Raw genomic sequence first — 15,770 nt, 5'->3', positions numbered from 1 at the left:
AAGTCTCAACTCCAAAAGTCAATATTTGAGCTGAGCGTATTGTTCCAATTTGCTTTGCAGCCACTTAGTTAAATCATTTCATTCTAAAGTAGCTGGGGCTACAACTGCATTGAAGTAAAAAGCACATTGCTTGCTGGGTCAGGGAGCACTTTAACTTTTTTTTTTTTGAGACGGAGTTTCACTCTTGTTACCCAGGCTGGGGTGTAATGGCGCGATCTCGGCTCACCGCAACCTCCGCCTCCTGGGTTCAGGCAATTCTCCTGCCTCAGCCTCCCGAGTAGCTGGGATTACAGGCACGTGCCACCATGCCCGGCTAATGTTTGTATTTTTAGTAGAGACGGGGTTTCACCATGTTGACCAGGATGGTCTTGATCTCTTGACTTCGTGTTATAGGCTTGAGCCACCACGCCTGGCCGCGCTTTAACTTTTTAATGAAGAAAAATCAGTTTACTTCTCTGAACTTCAGTTTCCTCATTTGCTAAATTCCATGAGTTATGAGATTAAGAGGTAATTATGTGAAAGCTCCCAGCTCAATGCCTGATGCTAAATAAATAACTGGTAGAGAATGAATATAGAACCTTGAGAGTTGAAAGACAGAAGTCATGGAAAACTTGGATGACTGAAGTCCTTTTTCTTTTTCTCCTGTCTCTCCTCTCCTCTCTTCTTTCTTCCTTCCTTCCTTTCCTCCTTCCCTCCCTCCCTCCCTTCTTTCTTTCTCTTTCTTTTCTTTTTCCTTCCTTCCTTCCTTCCTTCCTTCCTTTCCCTCCTTTCATTTTCTTCTTTCTTTCCTCTCTCTCTTAGTTTTATAGAGATGAGGTCTCGCTATGTTGCCCAGGTTGGTGTCAAACTCCTAACCTCAAGCATTTGTCCTGCCTCAGCCTCCCAAAGTGTTGGGATTACAGGCTTGAGCCACTGTGCTCAGCAAAGTCCCTTTTCTTTCCCTCTTTCTTTCTTTCCTTCTTTCTTTCTTCCTTTTTTTAACTCATCACTCTACTAATGAGGATTAAGTCCCATTTCAAGAATAAATATATAGATTCAAAATTACAGTATTTAGGGGGAAGAACTAGAGGAAGAGGAAAGAAGGGGATGGATATTTGAATTTTTTTTTTTTAAAAGGATCTATGAGGTCAAGCACGGTGGCTCAGGCCTGTAATCCCAGCACTTTTGGAGGCTGAGGCTGGTGGATCATGAGGTCAGGAGTTTGAGACCAGCCTGGTCTTGATGGTGAAACCCTGTCTCTACTAAAAATACAAAAATTAACTGGGTGCAATGGTGCATTCCTGTAATCCCAGCTACTTGGGAGGCTGAGGCAGAAGAATCGCTTGAACCCAGGAGGCAGAGGTTGCAGTGAGCTGAGATCCCACCAGGGCACTCTAGACTGGCCAAGAGAGCAAGACTCCGACTCAAATAATAATAAAAAAAGGATCTATGAATGTAACAGTCAGCTTTTGCTGTAAAACAAATTACCCCAGAATTTAGTGCCTTAACACAACAATCATGCATTAGTTCATGATTCTGTGGGTTGACAAATTTGGGTTGGGCTCAGCTGGGTGGTTCTGCTAGTCTTGCCTGGATCTATTCACATGGATTTAGTTAGCTGTTGGGTTGATGGGCTGGATGGGCTAAGATGGTTTCGCTCACATGTCATGCAGTTGGTGGCTGTCAGCAAGGTGCCATGGCTCTACTTCATGTGGTATCTCCAGCAGGCTAGCTCAGAATTGTTCTTATGACAAGTCAAGACATCTGATTTCTAGGCTTAGAACTCAAACCTCACTTCCATCACATTCTACTGGTGAAAACAAGTCAGAAGTGCAGCACAGATTCACAAGGTGGGGAAATAGATTCTACTTCTTATTAGAAGATGCTGCCGGGTGCGGTGGCTCAAGCCTGTAATCCCAGCACTTTGGGAGGCCGAGGCGGGTGGATCACGAGGTCAACAGATCTAGACCATCCTGGTCAACATGGTGAAACCCCATCTCTACTAAAAATTACAAAAAATTAGCTGGGCACGGTGGCGCGTGCCTGTAATCCCAGCTACTCAGGAGGCTGAGGCAGGAGAATTGCCTGAACCCAGGAGGCGGAGGTTGCGGTGAGCCGAGATTGCGCCACTGCACTCCAGCCTGGGTAACAAGAGCGAAACTCCGTCTCAAAAAAAAAAAAAGAAGATGCTGTAAGGAGTTCATGGTCATTTAAAATATCCCACACAGAGATTACTCTTGTATATTTGGTAGGTTGGGAAGAAGTCCATGTGCAAACTCCCTTGTGAATGGTTTCACAACTGCTTGAAGGAGTGTCTTCTTCTGCGTGTTTTCTGTACTTGGTTCCTCTACTTCTTTCCCTTTCTCTCCTTAATTCATTCTAACAAGGCTTTCACCCCCATGCTCTGTGGAAAGCATTCTCATCAGGCCACCATGACTCATATCTTGCAAAGCCAATGGTTGATTTTCTGTGCTTCCCCCACTTGACCTCTCAGGACATAGCAGAAGCCTTGGCGCAGGTTCGAAGGGAAGTTCCCAGGACACTTAATCCTTTTCCACATCTCTTTCACCTTCTCCAAGCATCCCTCTCCCGTCGCTGGCCTTGTTTTCCTTCTTCCTGACTGACTGTACCTTCTCTGTTTTCTTGGCTGCCTCTCTTCCTCTCAATGGAGGAGGGACCAGGGTTGGCCTTTGTCTCTCTTTTCTCTTCTTGCTCTACTTTCTCCCTAGATGGCCTCATATGGGCTATTGGAAATAGATGCTGGGTGCCCCAAAGAAAAATTAGCACTGAGACAAAGGATTTTTCAGCAACACAATTTTTACTTCCTGGACTGCAAGAGGGGTACCCTCGCTAGCCATTGGGCCATGAGAGTACAATGAACAAAGGAAAACAGACAAATTTATCCCTTACGCATTTGGGGTCATCCTTACTGTTGTGTCTGATCTCCTTTGGCTGGAGTCAGACCTTACAATCTAAACTAAAACCTGATTGGCTAACAACTTAAAACTTTTCTAAACAGGTAAAAACAATGGAGAGCTGGGACATGCCTGTGAGCACGTCCAGCACAGATATCTTGGTTAAAGTACAAGGACATAGAATGTACTAGATACCTGTAAGCACAGCATGTCTAACAGCTACATAGAATAGGGCTTAACAAAGTTATTAGTAGATTTATTCCTTAACAAGAAAGGGAAGTTTAAAAAGGAACTTTTCTTCTTCCCACATAGGCCAAGGTTTAAATGGATCAAATGACTCTCGAATCTATATCATCCAACCCAAACCTTACCTCTGAGCCCCCAGAAACTGCACCTGGATTTTGAGAAGACCTCTCAAAAAATAAAACGGCCAGATAAAGAAATTGAATTTTTTTTAAGCATATGTGCTACTGAAGCAAGCATAAAAGTGATTTGAGTTTTGGTCCAACCTCCCCTGCCACTCTGCTTTATCTGCTTCAAATGACAGCAACACCTACCTAGTTGCTTGAGGCAAAAGAATTTGGAATCATCCTTGGTCTCTCTTTTTCTCACACTCCACACCCAATCCATCAGTAAGCCCTGCTGGCTTTACCTGTAATATATATCCCCAATGCAACTGCCTGTCACTATTTCCAATGCTGTCCTCCTAGTCCAAGTCAAAACCTTCTTGCACTGGGACTGCCACAACGGCCTCCTAACCAGTCTTCCTCCCCGCTCCCCCTCAGTAGGTTCCCCCCATTCCTGCCCATCCTCCATACAGGAGCCTGCCAAAGCACAAATCAGATTCCGTATCACCTTCCTGCTTAAAACCTACCAGTGGCCCTCACTGAAACTAGAAATAAATCTAAACCATTTTCTTTCTTTCTTTTTTTTTTGAGATGGAGTTTTGCTCTGTCACCAGGCTGGAGTGCAGTGGCAATCTTGGCTCACTGCAACTCCAACTCCCTGATTCAAGCTATTCTCCTGCCTCAGCCTCCCGAATAGCTGGGATTACAGGCGCCTGCCACCTTGCCCAGCTAATTTTTTAAATTTTTTTTTTTTTAGTAGAGATGGGGTTTCACCTTGTTGGCCAGGATCGTCTCGATCTCCTCACCTTGTGATCTGCCCGCCTTAGCCTCCCAAAGTGCTGGGATCTAAACCATTTTCTAAAACCATCGGCTCTTTCCTATGTCTCTGACCTCACCTCCTTCCACTCTGTGAGGAGCCCCTTGCATGAGCCACACGGATCTCTCCAAGGCCTTTCCTATCTCCTGCCTTTGCACTTGCTGTTCTTCCACTTGAAAGCTCTGCTTTCAGGCCAGGCGCGGTGGCTCACGCCCGTAATCCCAGCACTTTGGGAGGCCAAGGTGGGTGGATCATGAGGTCAGGAGTGTGAGACTCCATCCTGGCCAACATGACAAAACCCCATCTCTACTAAAAATACAAAAATTAGCTGGGCATGGTGGCAGGCACCTGTAATCCCATTTACTCAGGAAGCTGAGGCAGGAGAATCACCTGAACCTGGGAGGTGGAGATTGCAGTGAGCCGAGACTGTGCCTAGGTGACAACAAACAGCAAGACTCTGTCTCAAAAAAAAAAAGAAAGCTCTGCTCTCAAATTAGCATGGATCCATATCTGAAATTATGCTTTTCTGTGTGTGTTTCAGGCAGGGCTTCGCTCTGTTGCTCAGGTGCTCACTGAAACCTCAAACTCCTGAGCTCAAGCAATCTTCTTGCTTCTGACTCCTGAGTGTCTGGAACTGCAGGCATGCACCACCCTGCCCGGATCGTTTAAAACAGTTTTTTTTTTTTTTTTTTTTGTAGAGATGGGGTCTCACTTTGTTGCCCAGGCTGGTCTCCAACTCCTGGTCTTAAGCCATCCTCCTACCTCGGCCTCCCAAACTGCTGGGATTACGAGTGAGCCACTTTGCCTGCTGAAACGATACTTTTCATGTGTCGCATGTTCCTACAATCCCCCACCCCAACAGAATGGAACAGAAGCTCTTGTGTATCTTGTTTGCAGTTGTACCCTTAGAGCTTGGGCGGGACTCATAGTAGAAGCTCATTATGCATTTGCTGACTCATCTATTGGCTGTGAGGATTATAGCTAAGACTGTTAGAGGTGGAAGAGAAACAGGCCAACCTCATCGTTTCACAGGTGGGGAAACAGAGGCACAGACAGAGTCCCTTGCCAGGTGGCAGGAATACAGACATACCCAAGTCAAGTTGGTCACACATAATTGTTAGCTCCTCTTTCATAAACTGTAGCAGCCACTAGAGGCAAAGGTTAGTCATTCCCCCTAAATCTCACTGCCAAGTTATCATGAAAACAGATCTCAGGACAGATCCTGCTGCCCATACAAATGTCTATTAAACAAACATTTATTAGCAAGCAGCCACAAAATTGGTTCGTACAACCTCTTCTGTGAAACCCAAGAAGGCCTAGCTTCCTGTCCTTTTAGGAGCTCTTCCACCTTGCAAGAAGGGTCTGCTGGAGGAAAATACAATATTCTAAGGGCAGAATTCAGTTTGATTGATGGCTACATTGGAATACCTCAGGACAGAAGCACTCTCAAGCCTTTAGCTTAGTGTATCATCCTTAAGTAAGCAGCTTCCCAAGATTCTTTGACACTGAACAAGGAATGGGTGGTGCCAAAACTATTTTAGCCAATCTAAGTAACTTGAATACGGTTAATTTCTCCAAAAGAGATTCATTTCTAATACCTGTTATGCTAATTAATAAGCCCAGAATTTTACCAATGCATTCATTACGCTAATTAGTAGAGCCTTGGAGTGGATGGAAATATGGATATTTGCACGCGATACTGAGCAATTGTTCCAGACTCTGCACGCCTCTGAACTCCCAGGTTCATTGACTTCAAGTTGGTAACTTAAAATCAGACATGGTGGAAGTATTTACATTATGGAAATTGGAATTCCCCACCCCACCTAATTATTATTATTTTTTTTTTGAGATGGAGTTTCGCTCTTGTTACCCAGACTGGAGTGCAATGGCACGATCTTGGCTCACCGCAACCTCCGCCTTCTGGGTTCAAGCAATTCTCCTGCCTCAGCCTCCCGAGTATCTGGGACTACAGGCGCGCACCACCATGCCCAGCTAGTTTTTGTATTGTTAGTAGAGACGGGGTTTCACCTTGTTGACCAGGATGGTCTCGATCTCTTGACCTCGTGATCCAGCCGCCTCGGCCTCCCAAAGTGCTGGGATTATAGGCGTGAGCCACCGTGCCCAGCCCACCCTACCTAATGATAGCTGAGTGAGTGACCTCTGGAATGTGGCTTTCTAATAAGATGTTGGCTGACAACCTTACCTTCATGACTACCTCTGTACCAGTGATGCTTAATTTAGAAATTACCTGAAGGAGGCCAGGTGTGGTGGCTTAGGTCTGTAATCCCAGCACTTCAGGAGGCTGAGGTGGGTGGATGATTTGAGATCAGGAGTTCAAGAGCAGCCTGACCAACATTGTGAAACCCTATCTCTACTAAAATACAAAGATTAGCTGGGTGTGGTGGCAGGTGCCTGTAATCTCAGCTACTCCTGAGGCTGAAGCAGGAGAATCACTTGAACTCAGATAGCAGAGGTTGCAGTGAGTCAAGATCACACCACTGCACTCCAGCCTGGGCAACAGAGTGAGACTCCCTCTCAAAAAAATAAAAATAAAATATTACCTGGGGAGTTTAAACATAATACTGATTACCAGGTTTCTGTTGGTGGGGATTTTGACTTGACTGCAGTGGGGCTTGAATATCAGGATACATTTAAAGCTCACCAGGTGCTTCTAATCTGCAGCTAGGGCTGCCTTCACACCTGTGTGTCACACTGTGCCACACATTCTAACAGTCCCACAATAAAGGGAATGGCAAAACCAGGACTTGCACCAGGCCTGCTGGCCCCTAGCCCAGAGTTCCTGGCTAAAGGAGGAACAGTGGGAAACAGATTGCCATTTCTTCTGAGGTCTCAGTGTTTGCAAATATAGTTCAGGGAGGAGCTCTAGTGCTTGGGGTCAGGGTCAGGGTTGCAGCTGGGGAGGGACAATGAAGGAGCCCAGGAAAGTCTGTGCCATCCCCAAAGAGCTCCAAGACTCTTTGTAGGGATGGTTTACCTCAAGGGCTTAGGGAGAGCTGAGAGGGCCTGCTAAGAAAGAAGCTTGTGTGTCACCAGAGAATATTTGAAAGATGAAAGAAATTGCATCTGACTGGAGAGGCCAGAGGGGAAGAATAGAAGTCCAGGGGCAACTGGGAAGGAAACTCGATGGGGAAGGTGTGTGGCAGTGGGGACTGTAGTTTAAATATGGAGAGTGGAAGGGAATTAGGAGGCTAAACTGGCCTTCCAGGGTATGAAAAGGGCTCCAAGCTTCTATGGGTGGGAAAGAGACTAGCACCCCAAATCATGGGTGTGAGCTTAGCTCTGCAGGGCTGGGTGGAGGCTCTAGCCCCCAAAGAGGAATAAAAAGTTAGTCTTCCTCCTCAAAGGACAGAAAGGACAACTTTTTTGTTTTTGTTTTTTAGATGGAATCTTGCTCTGTCATACAGGCTGGAGTGCAGTGGTATCATCTTGATGGGGTTCAAGTGATTCTCCTGTGTCAGTCTTCCGAGTAGCTGGGATTACAGGCATCCATTACCACTCCTGGCTCATTTTTGTATTTTTAGTAGAGCTGGGGGGTTTCACCATGTTGGCCAGGCTGGTCTCAAGCTCTTGACCTTGTGATGCACCTGCCTAGGCCTCCCAAAGTGCCTGGATTACAGGAGTGAGCCATCACGCCTGGCCAGGAAGGACAACTTTTAACACTATAATAAGATGTCCTCTTGGCCCTCAGATAATCATTTGAGTGCAACTTGCATTAGCCTCTGATTCTCTTTATACCTTTTTTTTTTTTTTTTGAGACAGGGTCTTGCTTTGTTGTCCAGGCTGGAGTGCGGTAGCACAATTATAGTTCACCGCAGCCTCGATCTTTTGGGCTCAAGAAGCGATATCCCTCAGAGACTCAAGAAGATGGGACTACAGGCACGAGCCACTATGCCTGGCTAAGTTTTTTGATTTTCAGCAGAGACGAGGTCTTGCTAAGTTGCCTAGGATAGTCCGGAACTCCTGGACTCAAGCAATCCTCCCACCTTGGCCTCCCAAAAATGTGCCTGGCCCAGGTTCTATTTCTCTACCCTACATAAACATTCTTCCAAGGTTTGCTTGTTTTGTACCAGGAAACTAGTTTCCTTTTACCCTTCCAAGCATGGCATTGCCTCTCTCCCTACCTCCACCCCTCAACATTGCTTTCTTCCTTCTAAGGCAGAGCCCTGGGTGCAAGAGCCAGCCTGGACTCTCTGAGGCTATCCTTCTCTGTTGAGTTTGTGTATGCGGGAGCCCTGGGAACCCAGAACTGGGGACTTGTATAAGAGTGTCATTCCTGAAATCACCACCAGGGATCCCACCCAGCACTGCTTGAGCTCCTGACCTTGTGCCATGGATTTAGTTTCTGAAGGCCACAGTAGGGATTGTATGGCTCCCAAGTCCCAGGCTGAGGAGGGACAATGAAGCTCGGGAGGGACAAAGCTGGGCTCCCAAGTCCCAGGCTAAGGTAAGCTTGGGAGACAAGAAAACAACAGCGAGTAAAACTGGGACCATCTAGCATGGGAGATAGACTCACAGCCACTGCTGGTCCCAGGCTGAGAAAAGGCCAGGAGGGAAGAGGCCTGGTTAGTTGTTGGCTATGTGCAGTGACAGAGGGAGCTGCCTCCCTCACCGATAGTTTTTTTAAAATTTGTTTGTTTGTTTTTTGAGAAGTAGTCTCCCTCTTGCCCAGGCTGGAGTGCAGTGACGGAATCTTGGTTCACTGCAACCTCCGCCTCCAGGGTTCAAGCCATTCTCCTGCTTCAGCGTCCTGAGTAGCTGGGACTACAGGCATGCACCACCCTGCCCAGCTAAGTTTTTTGTATTTTTTATTAGAGACGGGGTTTCACCATGTTGGCCAGGCTAGTCTCAAACTCCTGACCTCAAGTGATGTGCATGCCTTGGCTTCCCTAAGTGTAGGTATTACAGGCGTGAGCCACCGCACCCGGCCTTGTTTTTGCTTTTGTTTTGAATAGATGGTCTCACTCCATCGTGTAGGCTGGAGTGCAGTAGCACAGTCAAGGCTCACTGCAGCCTTGACTTCCCCGGCTCAAGTGATCTTTCTTCCTCAGCCTACCAAGTGGCTGGGACAACCGATGAGCCACCACGTCCGGCTTTTTTTTTTTTTTTTAATTATAGAATCGAGGTTTGGCCATGTTGCCCAGGCTACATGGGCTCAAACCACTCCGCGTCGTTGGCTCACCTAAGTGCTGGGATTACAGGCGTGAGCCACCGCACCAGGCCTTCAACCTAGTTTGAAGATGGGGTTTCCTGGGAGGAACACTTCTCAAGGCTTGGTTATCACCTGGCAAAAGAAGGGGACTTCCAAGGTCGTTTGGTGAAGGCTTTCAGCAGATCTGTTACAGAAGCAAACTCCAGACTCCATTTCCCTGGGGGCCTATTGGCCCCACCCTGGTCTGCCACACCTTCCAAGATGCCGTACTCCGCCTCCCTTAGGCCGAGCAACTCCACTTCCTTATTCCATTCACATTTTGCACACTCATTTGCACTTTCAACACCTTGGCGTTTAATTCCTCCCCTTTTCCCATAGTTTTCCCTCTTGACAGCAGCGGAAAGCTTGCATTTCTTTGTATCCCGATTAGGCACGCTCGCTCTTTCCCTAGGGCATCTCTGGTTCACACTCTCCCAGGCCCCCCTGCATTAGCACAGGCGTTTCCAAAGTTGCACGTGAGTTCATTTACAAGACCGTTACCCCCTCCCCTCTCCTTCCCTCCTCTTCCCTCCCTCCTGGGTCCCCTCTCGGGCCCAGGGAAGTAGCCCCGCCCCTGACCCGCCCCCTGCTAGAGGCTGGGCCGCCGTGGCATCCCATTGGCCGCCGGTGCTGGCAGGCTCCCCGGCTGGGGCCGTGATTGCCGCGCGCCAGTGTCAATCCCGGAGAGAACGGCGGTGGCGGGGCTGGTAGCCCGGCAGCCGCAGGTGGGGCCTCGGGCGCTGGCGGACGAACCAAGCCGCAGAGCCCCCGAGCCCCCGTAACCCGTGAGGGGAGCGCCAAGGATGCCGCGCGGGGACTCGGAGCAGGTGCGCTACTGTGCGCACTTCTCTTACCTCTGGCTCAAGTTCTCACTTATCATTTACTCCACCGTGTTCTGGGTGAGTGACCCCAGTAGGGCCGGGGGATGGGGGATGGGGGTGGGGGTCCCACATTCGGACCGCCCCTTCACCGGCCGGGGGTTGGGTCCAGAGTTAGCCGCTCCAGGGAGGGCGCGGGGGAGCGCGCGCGGGCTCCTAGTCTTTCTCCCCGGGAACCGGAAGATTCTGGCGGCCCGAGCTCAGCTTTAATTTTCAGCCGTCCTGTCGGCAGTGTTAGAGCCGGTTGCGGACCGACCGAGTGCCACCTGGCTCACCTCTGTGCACCTGGTGGGCGGTTTGCCCGCTGTGCCTCCGCTGGCTGGCTGGCTAGGCCCTGGTAACAGCCCTGGGAGCGCCCACCACGCCTACCCCGCAGGACTGACTTTGCCTCTGCATCCACCTGTGAAACTTAAGTAGTTAGGCTTTGCAGTCGGGGTTGGGAGACCTGGATTCCGGGTCTGGTTCCCGCTAGTTATTTACTTATGCCCCTGAGCGTCTTAGTTTCCTCTTTGGTGGAAGGAGGATGCGCGTGCCTACTATATGGCCTGGAGGATTCCACCAGACGACGTCACCTGCACTCCTGGGTGCTCAGTTACTGTTGCCACTGCCGCTGGGGCTTTGCCTCCTCTGCCTTGTTAGGGGGCAGGATGGTAGTGGTTAGACTTGAACCAAGCTTTGAATTCCTTCGCTCTGTGTGATCTTTTATTTTGTATTTTAATTTCTATTTAAAACATTGCTAATCTCTGCATCGTTCCAATTTTAGTTTGTGTGCTTCTGAAGTGAGCACTAGCTGAATGATCTTGGGAAAGTTACTTCATCCCTCTCGGCCATGGTTTCCTCGTCTGTAAACGGACACTAATTATTTTCAACTTGTAGGATGCTTGCGGAGAGTCAATGAAATAGGCCGGGTACAGTGCCAGCGAAGAGCTCAAGAAGTGTGAGACATTACTACTGTTGTGGGCAGGGAATCTTGACACCTGTGGCATAAGCAGCCCCAAGAGATTGGGTTTCTGTAAGGGCATTTCAATTAGGCTGGGCCCTAGTCTAGAGATGAGGCTATCTTCCTATAGGCTGGCTCCACCCCTTCTACTCTAGATTAGCTCTCTGCCTCCAGTATGCCACAAGAACACACTTGCCCAGGGACCCCAGGTGGTCACTGACACCCCACTCGCACCAAACATACACACTCTCCCCTGGTGTCCTCCTTGGCCCCGTTGCTGGGTCTATTCTGCTAGCAGGAGCTGCTGGATTTGCCATCAGGACTGGCCTTCCCTGTGACCCCTTTGTGGTTGGGGACCTTGCCAGGAACAGAGATTCTGCTCTGTTACTGACTTATGGATATCTTAGGCAATCACTTCCCTGTTGTGGGCCTCAGAACTGTTCATTGACTTTTCCACCTAGAAAACTAGCTCGAGGCCTGTTTCCAGTCCAATTCTCTGACTGTAGGTAATGTGGAAGAGAGATGAGCAGCATGTTTGGGGGCCAGAGGATGGAGCAAGGGCCTGCTGGTGGGAGCTCCAGGAAGGCAGAAGGTCATATGTGGGATGGGAGTGGGGGCGATTTGGGCTATAATTCAGCGGTTGCATCAAAATCTACAGATTCTTGTGCCCTGGCATAGGTATTTATTTGAATTTACTTGAGCTTAATTCTAGTAAATTACTTACTAGAATGAAGGTAATTCTAGTGTGCAGTCAGTATTAAAAACTGATGCCCTAGATGGTCTTATAGATCCCTTAAGTCCCCAGGAATTCTGTGCCTGAATTATCTGGCCTCGTGAGCTCTTCTCTCTGTAGATCAGAGTTGAAAGAGGAGAGCCTAAGGTTGATGGGTGGGGAGGTGGGAAGGTGGGAATTATATTTCTGGCTTCACCCCTTCCCTGATGTATAATCACTAACTAGTCTCCCAACCTCCTCACACTTCCATTTTCTCATCTGTAAAATGAATAAGTGAATCTCTGCCCTGCACCTTACTGAATTGTTTTCAGATTAGTGATATGGGGAAAGAGTGACATATGAGGGAAAAAAGTACAGTGTAAACCTATATCATGCAGTTAAATAAAACTGAACTTCTATTATTTTTTTTTTAATTTGAGATGGAGTCTCACTGAGTCACCAGGCTGGAGTGCAGTGGCTTGATCTTGGCTCCCTGCAACCTCCACCTTCCAGATTCAAGCGATTCTCCTGTCTCAGCCTCCCAAGTAGCTGGGACTACAGCACATGTCCCCATGCCCAGTTAATTTTTGTATTTTTAGTAGAGACGGGGTTTCACCATGTTGGCCAGGCTGGTCTTGATGCCTTGAGCTTGTGATCCACCACCTCAGCCTCCCAAAGTGTTGGGATTACAGGCGTGAGCCACTGCACCTGGCCAAAACTGAACTCTAATTTTTTTTTTTGAGACGGAGTTTCGCTCTTGTTACCCAGGCTGGAGTGCAATGGCGCGATCTTGGCTCACTGCAACCTCTGCCTCCTGGGTTCAGGCAATTCTGCCTCAACCTCCTGAGTAGCTGGGATTACAGGCACGTGCCACCATGCCCAACTAATTTTTTTGTATTTTTAGTAGAGATGGGGTTTCACCATGTTGACCAGGATGGTCTCGATCTCTTGACCTCGTGATCCACCCGCCTGGGCCTCCCAAAGTGCTGGGATTACAGGCTTGAGCCACCGCGCCCATCCTGAACTCTAATTTTTAAGGTTTTGCTCTGTTACTGTCCTTTGCAGCCCCCAGAGCAGCCCACCCAATGGCCCTTGACTTGCTTTTCTTGGGCAGGACAGTTCTCAGAAGTTGGAATCCCTCTGCCAACTGAGCTTGCCTTACCAAATACCTCTCATCCCTGGAAATATTTCTGCTTAAAGTCTCCACATTCATGCCAAGAACTCAGTCACCTGCCAACTCTGCCAGGGCAGCTCTAGGTGCCAGAGTTTGACTGCAGGGCAGGGCCCAGTGTGAGTAAGTAATTTGTCCTGGACCAGGTTTACTGTTATTTGGAAAGCATTTACAGGAAAGCCCATTACATCTGGTGCTGTCTCTGGGGTTGAGGGAAGAGTTACTTGCTTTATAAGTCCAAAGTGCTAACAATTTACCTCTCAGTTTTTAGGTCTGGAGGAGCCATAAGTTTTATGACAGACTTGTACCTTAAGACTTTTTGCTTCCTTTAAAAATTATTATTGAGGCTGGGTGCGGTGACATACGCCTGTAATCCAGGCACTTTGGGAGGCCGAAGCCGGCAGATCACCTGAGGTCAGGAGTTTGAGACCAGCCTGGCCAACATGGTGAAACCCCGTCTCTACTAAAACTACAAAAATTAGCTGGGCATGGTGATGCACTACTTGGGAGACTGAGGCTTGAGAATTGCTTGAACCCAGAGGCAGAGGTTGCAGTGAACTGAGATCATTGCTACTGTAAGACTCGGCCTCAAAAAAAAAAAAAAAATACTATTGATGGAGATGCATGCATGGGCTTGGTACAAAATTTAGAAGTAGAAAAGGGTAGTGGGCAATGACAAGCCTCCCCTCCTACCCCTCTCTCCTGAGCTGCCCAGTCCAGAGGGGCCCTTTGTCATCAGTGTTCCGTCACTCTTTTCTGAGCTATCCTAGGCAAAGGATGTCCTAGGCACAAACATATGTATATGTAAAATAAGGTAGCACACTATACACAGAACTATGTACATAGCCCTTCTTTCACTTAAATTTAAATCCACATAAATTATGGAGATCTGCCAGGAGCTCATTCTGTTTGATGGCCGCATAGATTCCGCTCTAGGCTATGCCAAATTTATTTAATTAGTCCCCAGCGGGGGAACTCTTAGGTTGTTTCCAATCTTTTTCTTTTTTTTTTTCTGAGAGCAGTGACACAGCGAGTATCTCTGAATGTGTCGTTTTGCATGGGTGTATATGTCTGTGGAGTAATTTCTAGAAGTGGGATTGTTGAGTTAAGGGGTATGTGAATATATGCTATACATACAGACACATGCCTGTCATGAGCATATACAGCTAGATGAGTTTTCACAGAGTGAACACACCTGTACACTGAGCCCCCAGGTCAACCAAAAGAATGGAGGGTGGAAGCCAGATACCCCCTCAAGCCCTGTCCTAGGCACTATCTTTTACCTTTGGGGGTGATCACCACTGGATTATCTAGCAGTATCGAATAGCTTTGCCTGTTTTTGTATGTGCATTTAACATTTTGATGTTATTAAATTGTCCTATATAGAGGTGATACCAATTGTAATATTTACTTAATATGTTTATTCAAACTTTTTAATTAACTTTTTTTTTTTGAGACAGAGCCTTACTCTTTAGCCCAGGCTAGAGTAGAGTGGTGTGATCTTGCCTCACTGCAACCTCCGCCTTCTGGGCTCAAGCGAGTCTCCTACCTCAGTCTCCCGAGTAGCTGGGACTACAGGCACCTGCTACCATGCTGGGCTAATTTGTGTGTGTGTGTGTGTGTGTGTGTGTGTATATTTTTTGAGACAGAGTCTCGCTCCGTCGCCAGGCACCAGGCTGGAGTGCAGTGGCGCAATCTTGGCTCACTGCAACTTCCGCCTACTGAGTTCAAGCAATTCTCCTGCCTCAGCCTCCCGAGTAGCTGGGACTACAGGCACATGCCACCATACCCAGCTGATTTTTGTATTTTTATGGAGACGGGGTTTCACCATGTTGGCCAGGATGGTCTCGATCTCTTGACCTTGTGATCCGCCCGCTTTGGCCTCCCAAAGTGCTGGGATTACAGGCGTGAGCTACCGCGCCTGGACTAATTTTTGTATTTTTAGTAGAGACTGGGTTTCACCATGTTGACCAGACTGTCTTGAACTCCTGACATCAAATGAGCCACCCTCCTGGGCCTCCCAAAGTGCTGGGATTACAGGTGTGAGCCACTGAGCCCAGCCTAATCTTACTTTTTAAACTATTTATGTTTCTTTTTTTCCCTTTTTTCAGTACGTATTTTTTATTTCCCAGGCACATAGATTCAAGTTGCCCTGATTATACACATCTTTAAGTTTATTTTTCAAAGGGGCTTTATATCACTATTACGAATGAGAAACCAAGACCCCCTCATCACAAATAGCAGGTAGAGGTTTAAAGTAAATATAGTACAGGGAAAACAAAACATGATACTAAATCCTAGCTAGATATCATGGGTGCTGAAGGCTGTGACCCTGACGCCCACCCTCTCTCTTCAAAAGTAGGTGGGTGAGCGCTTGAGGGACTTAAAGACAAACCAGCATCCAAACTGAGACCCGCTCGGTTGAAAGGACACTGAGCAAGGAAAGTTCCTCAGTCTGCAAGTCCCTCTGAATATGCCCCTATAAACCACTTATGGTTATCTGTTCCACACTCAGGGCCCTCTTGTCCTCAAAAGGGAACTTTGGGGCTGCAAGAGGGTCTGTTTGACGGTCACTCAGCAGAGCTGGCATGCACCCCAGGTCTCCTCATCCTCAGTCCAGCGCTCCTCGCCCCTTCCAGTAAGTCATGGAGATGTCTGCGGGAGAAATGAGCTCACGTAGAGCAACTTAGAACCTCCTCTTCCCACCACACAGGGTGAATCATTCTGACACATGCACCCTCATCCCGTGGGGGACACACCGCTAATTTTAGCACTGCCCACGGGGTGTCCTGGAGATCCGCT

General features: G+C 48.0%; 1 protein-coding gene across 5 annotated transcripts in view; it reads left to right on the top strand.

Moving 5' to 3' along the window:
• The first annotated feature begins 9,940 nt into the window (after positions 1 to 9,940).
• The window catches only part of TSPAN15 (tetraspanin 15), a 55,533-nt gene continuing 49,703 nt past the window's right edge, over positions 9,941 to 15,770 (top strand). For all 5 annotated transcript variants that reach the window (XR_013524933.1, XR_004731985.3, XM_035268138.3 and 2 more), the window contains exon 1: positions 9,941 to 10,166. Coding sequence is in view for 3 of the 5 variants with exons in the window: in XM_035268138.3 (XP_035124029.1) it covers positions 10,071 to 10,166 (96 nt within the window). In the remaining 2 variants the exon portion in view is untranslated. The remainder of the gene's footprint in view (positions 10,167 to 15,770) is intronic.

This window comes from Callithrix jacchus, chromosome 12, assembly GCF_049354715.1.
Source record: "Callithrix jacchus isolate 240 chromosome 12, calJac240_pri, whole genome shotgun sequence".
NCBI classification, from domain to species: domain Eukaryota; kingdom Metazoa; phylum Chordata; class Mammalia; order Primates; family Cebidae; genus Callithrix; species Callithrix jacchus.
The sequence above is the reverse complement of the archived record's forward strand: the minus strand, read 5'-3'. Positions and strand labels throughout refer to the sequence as shown.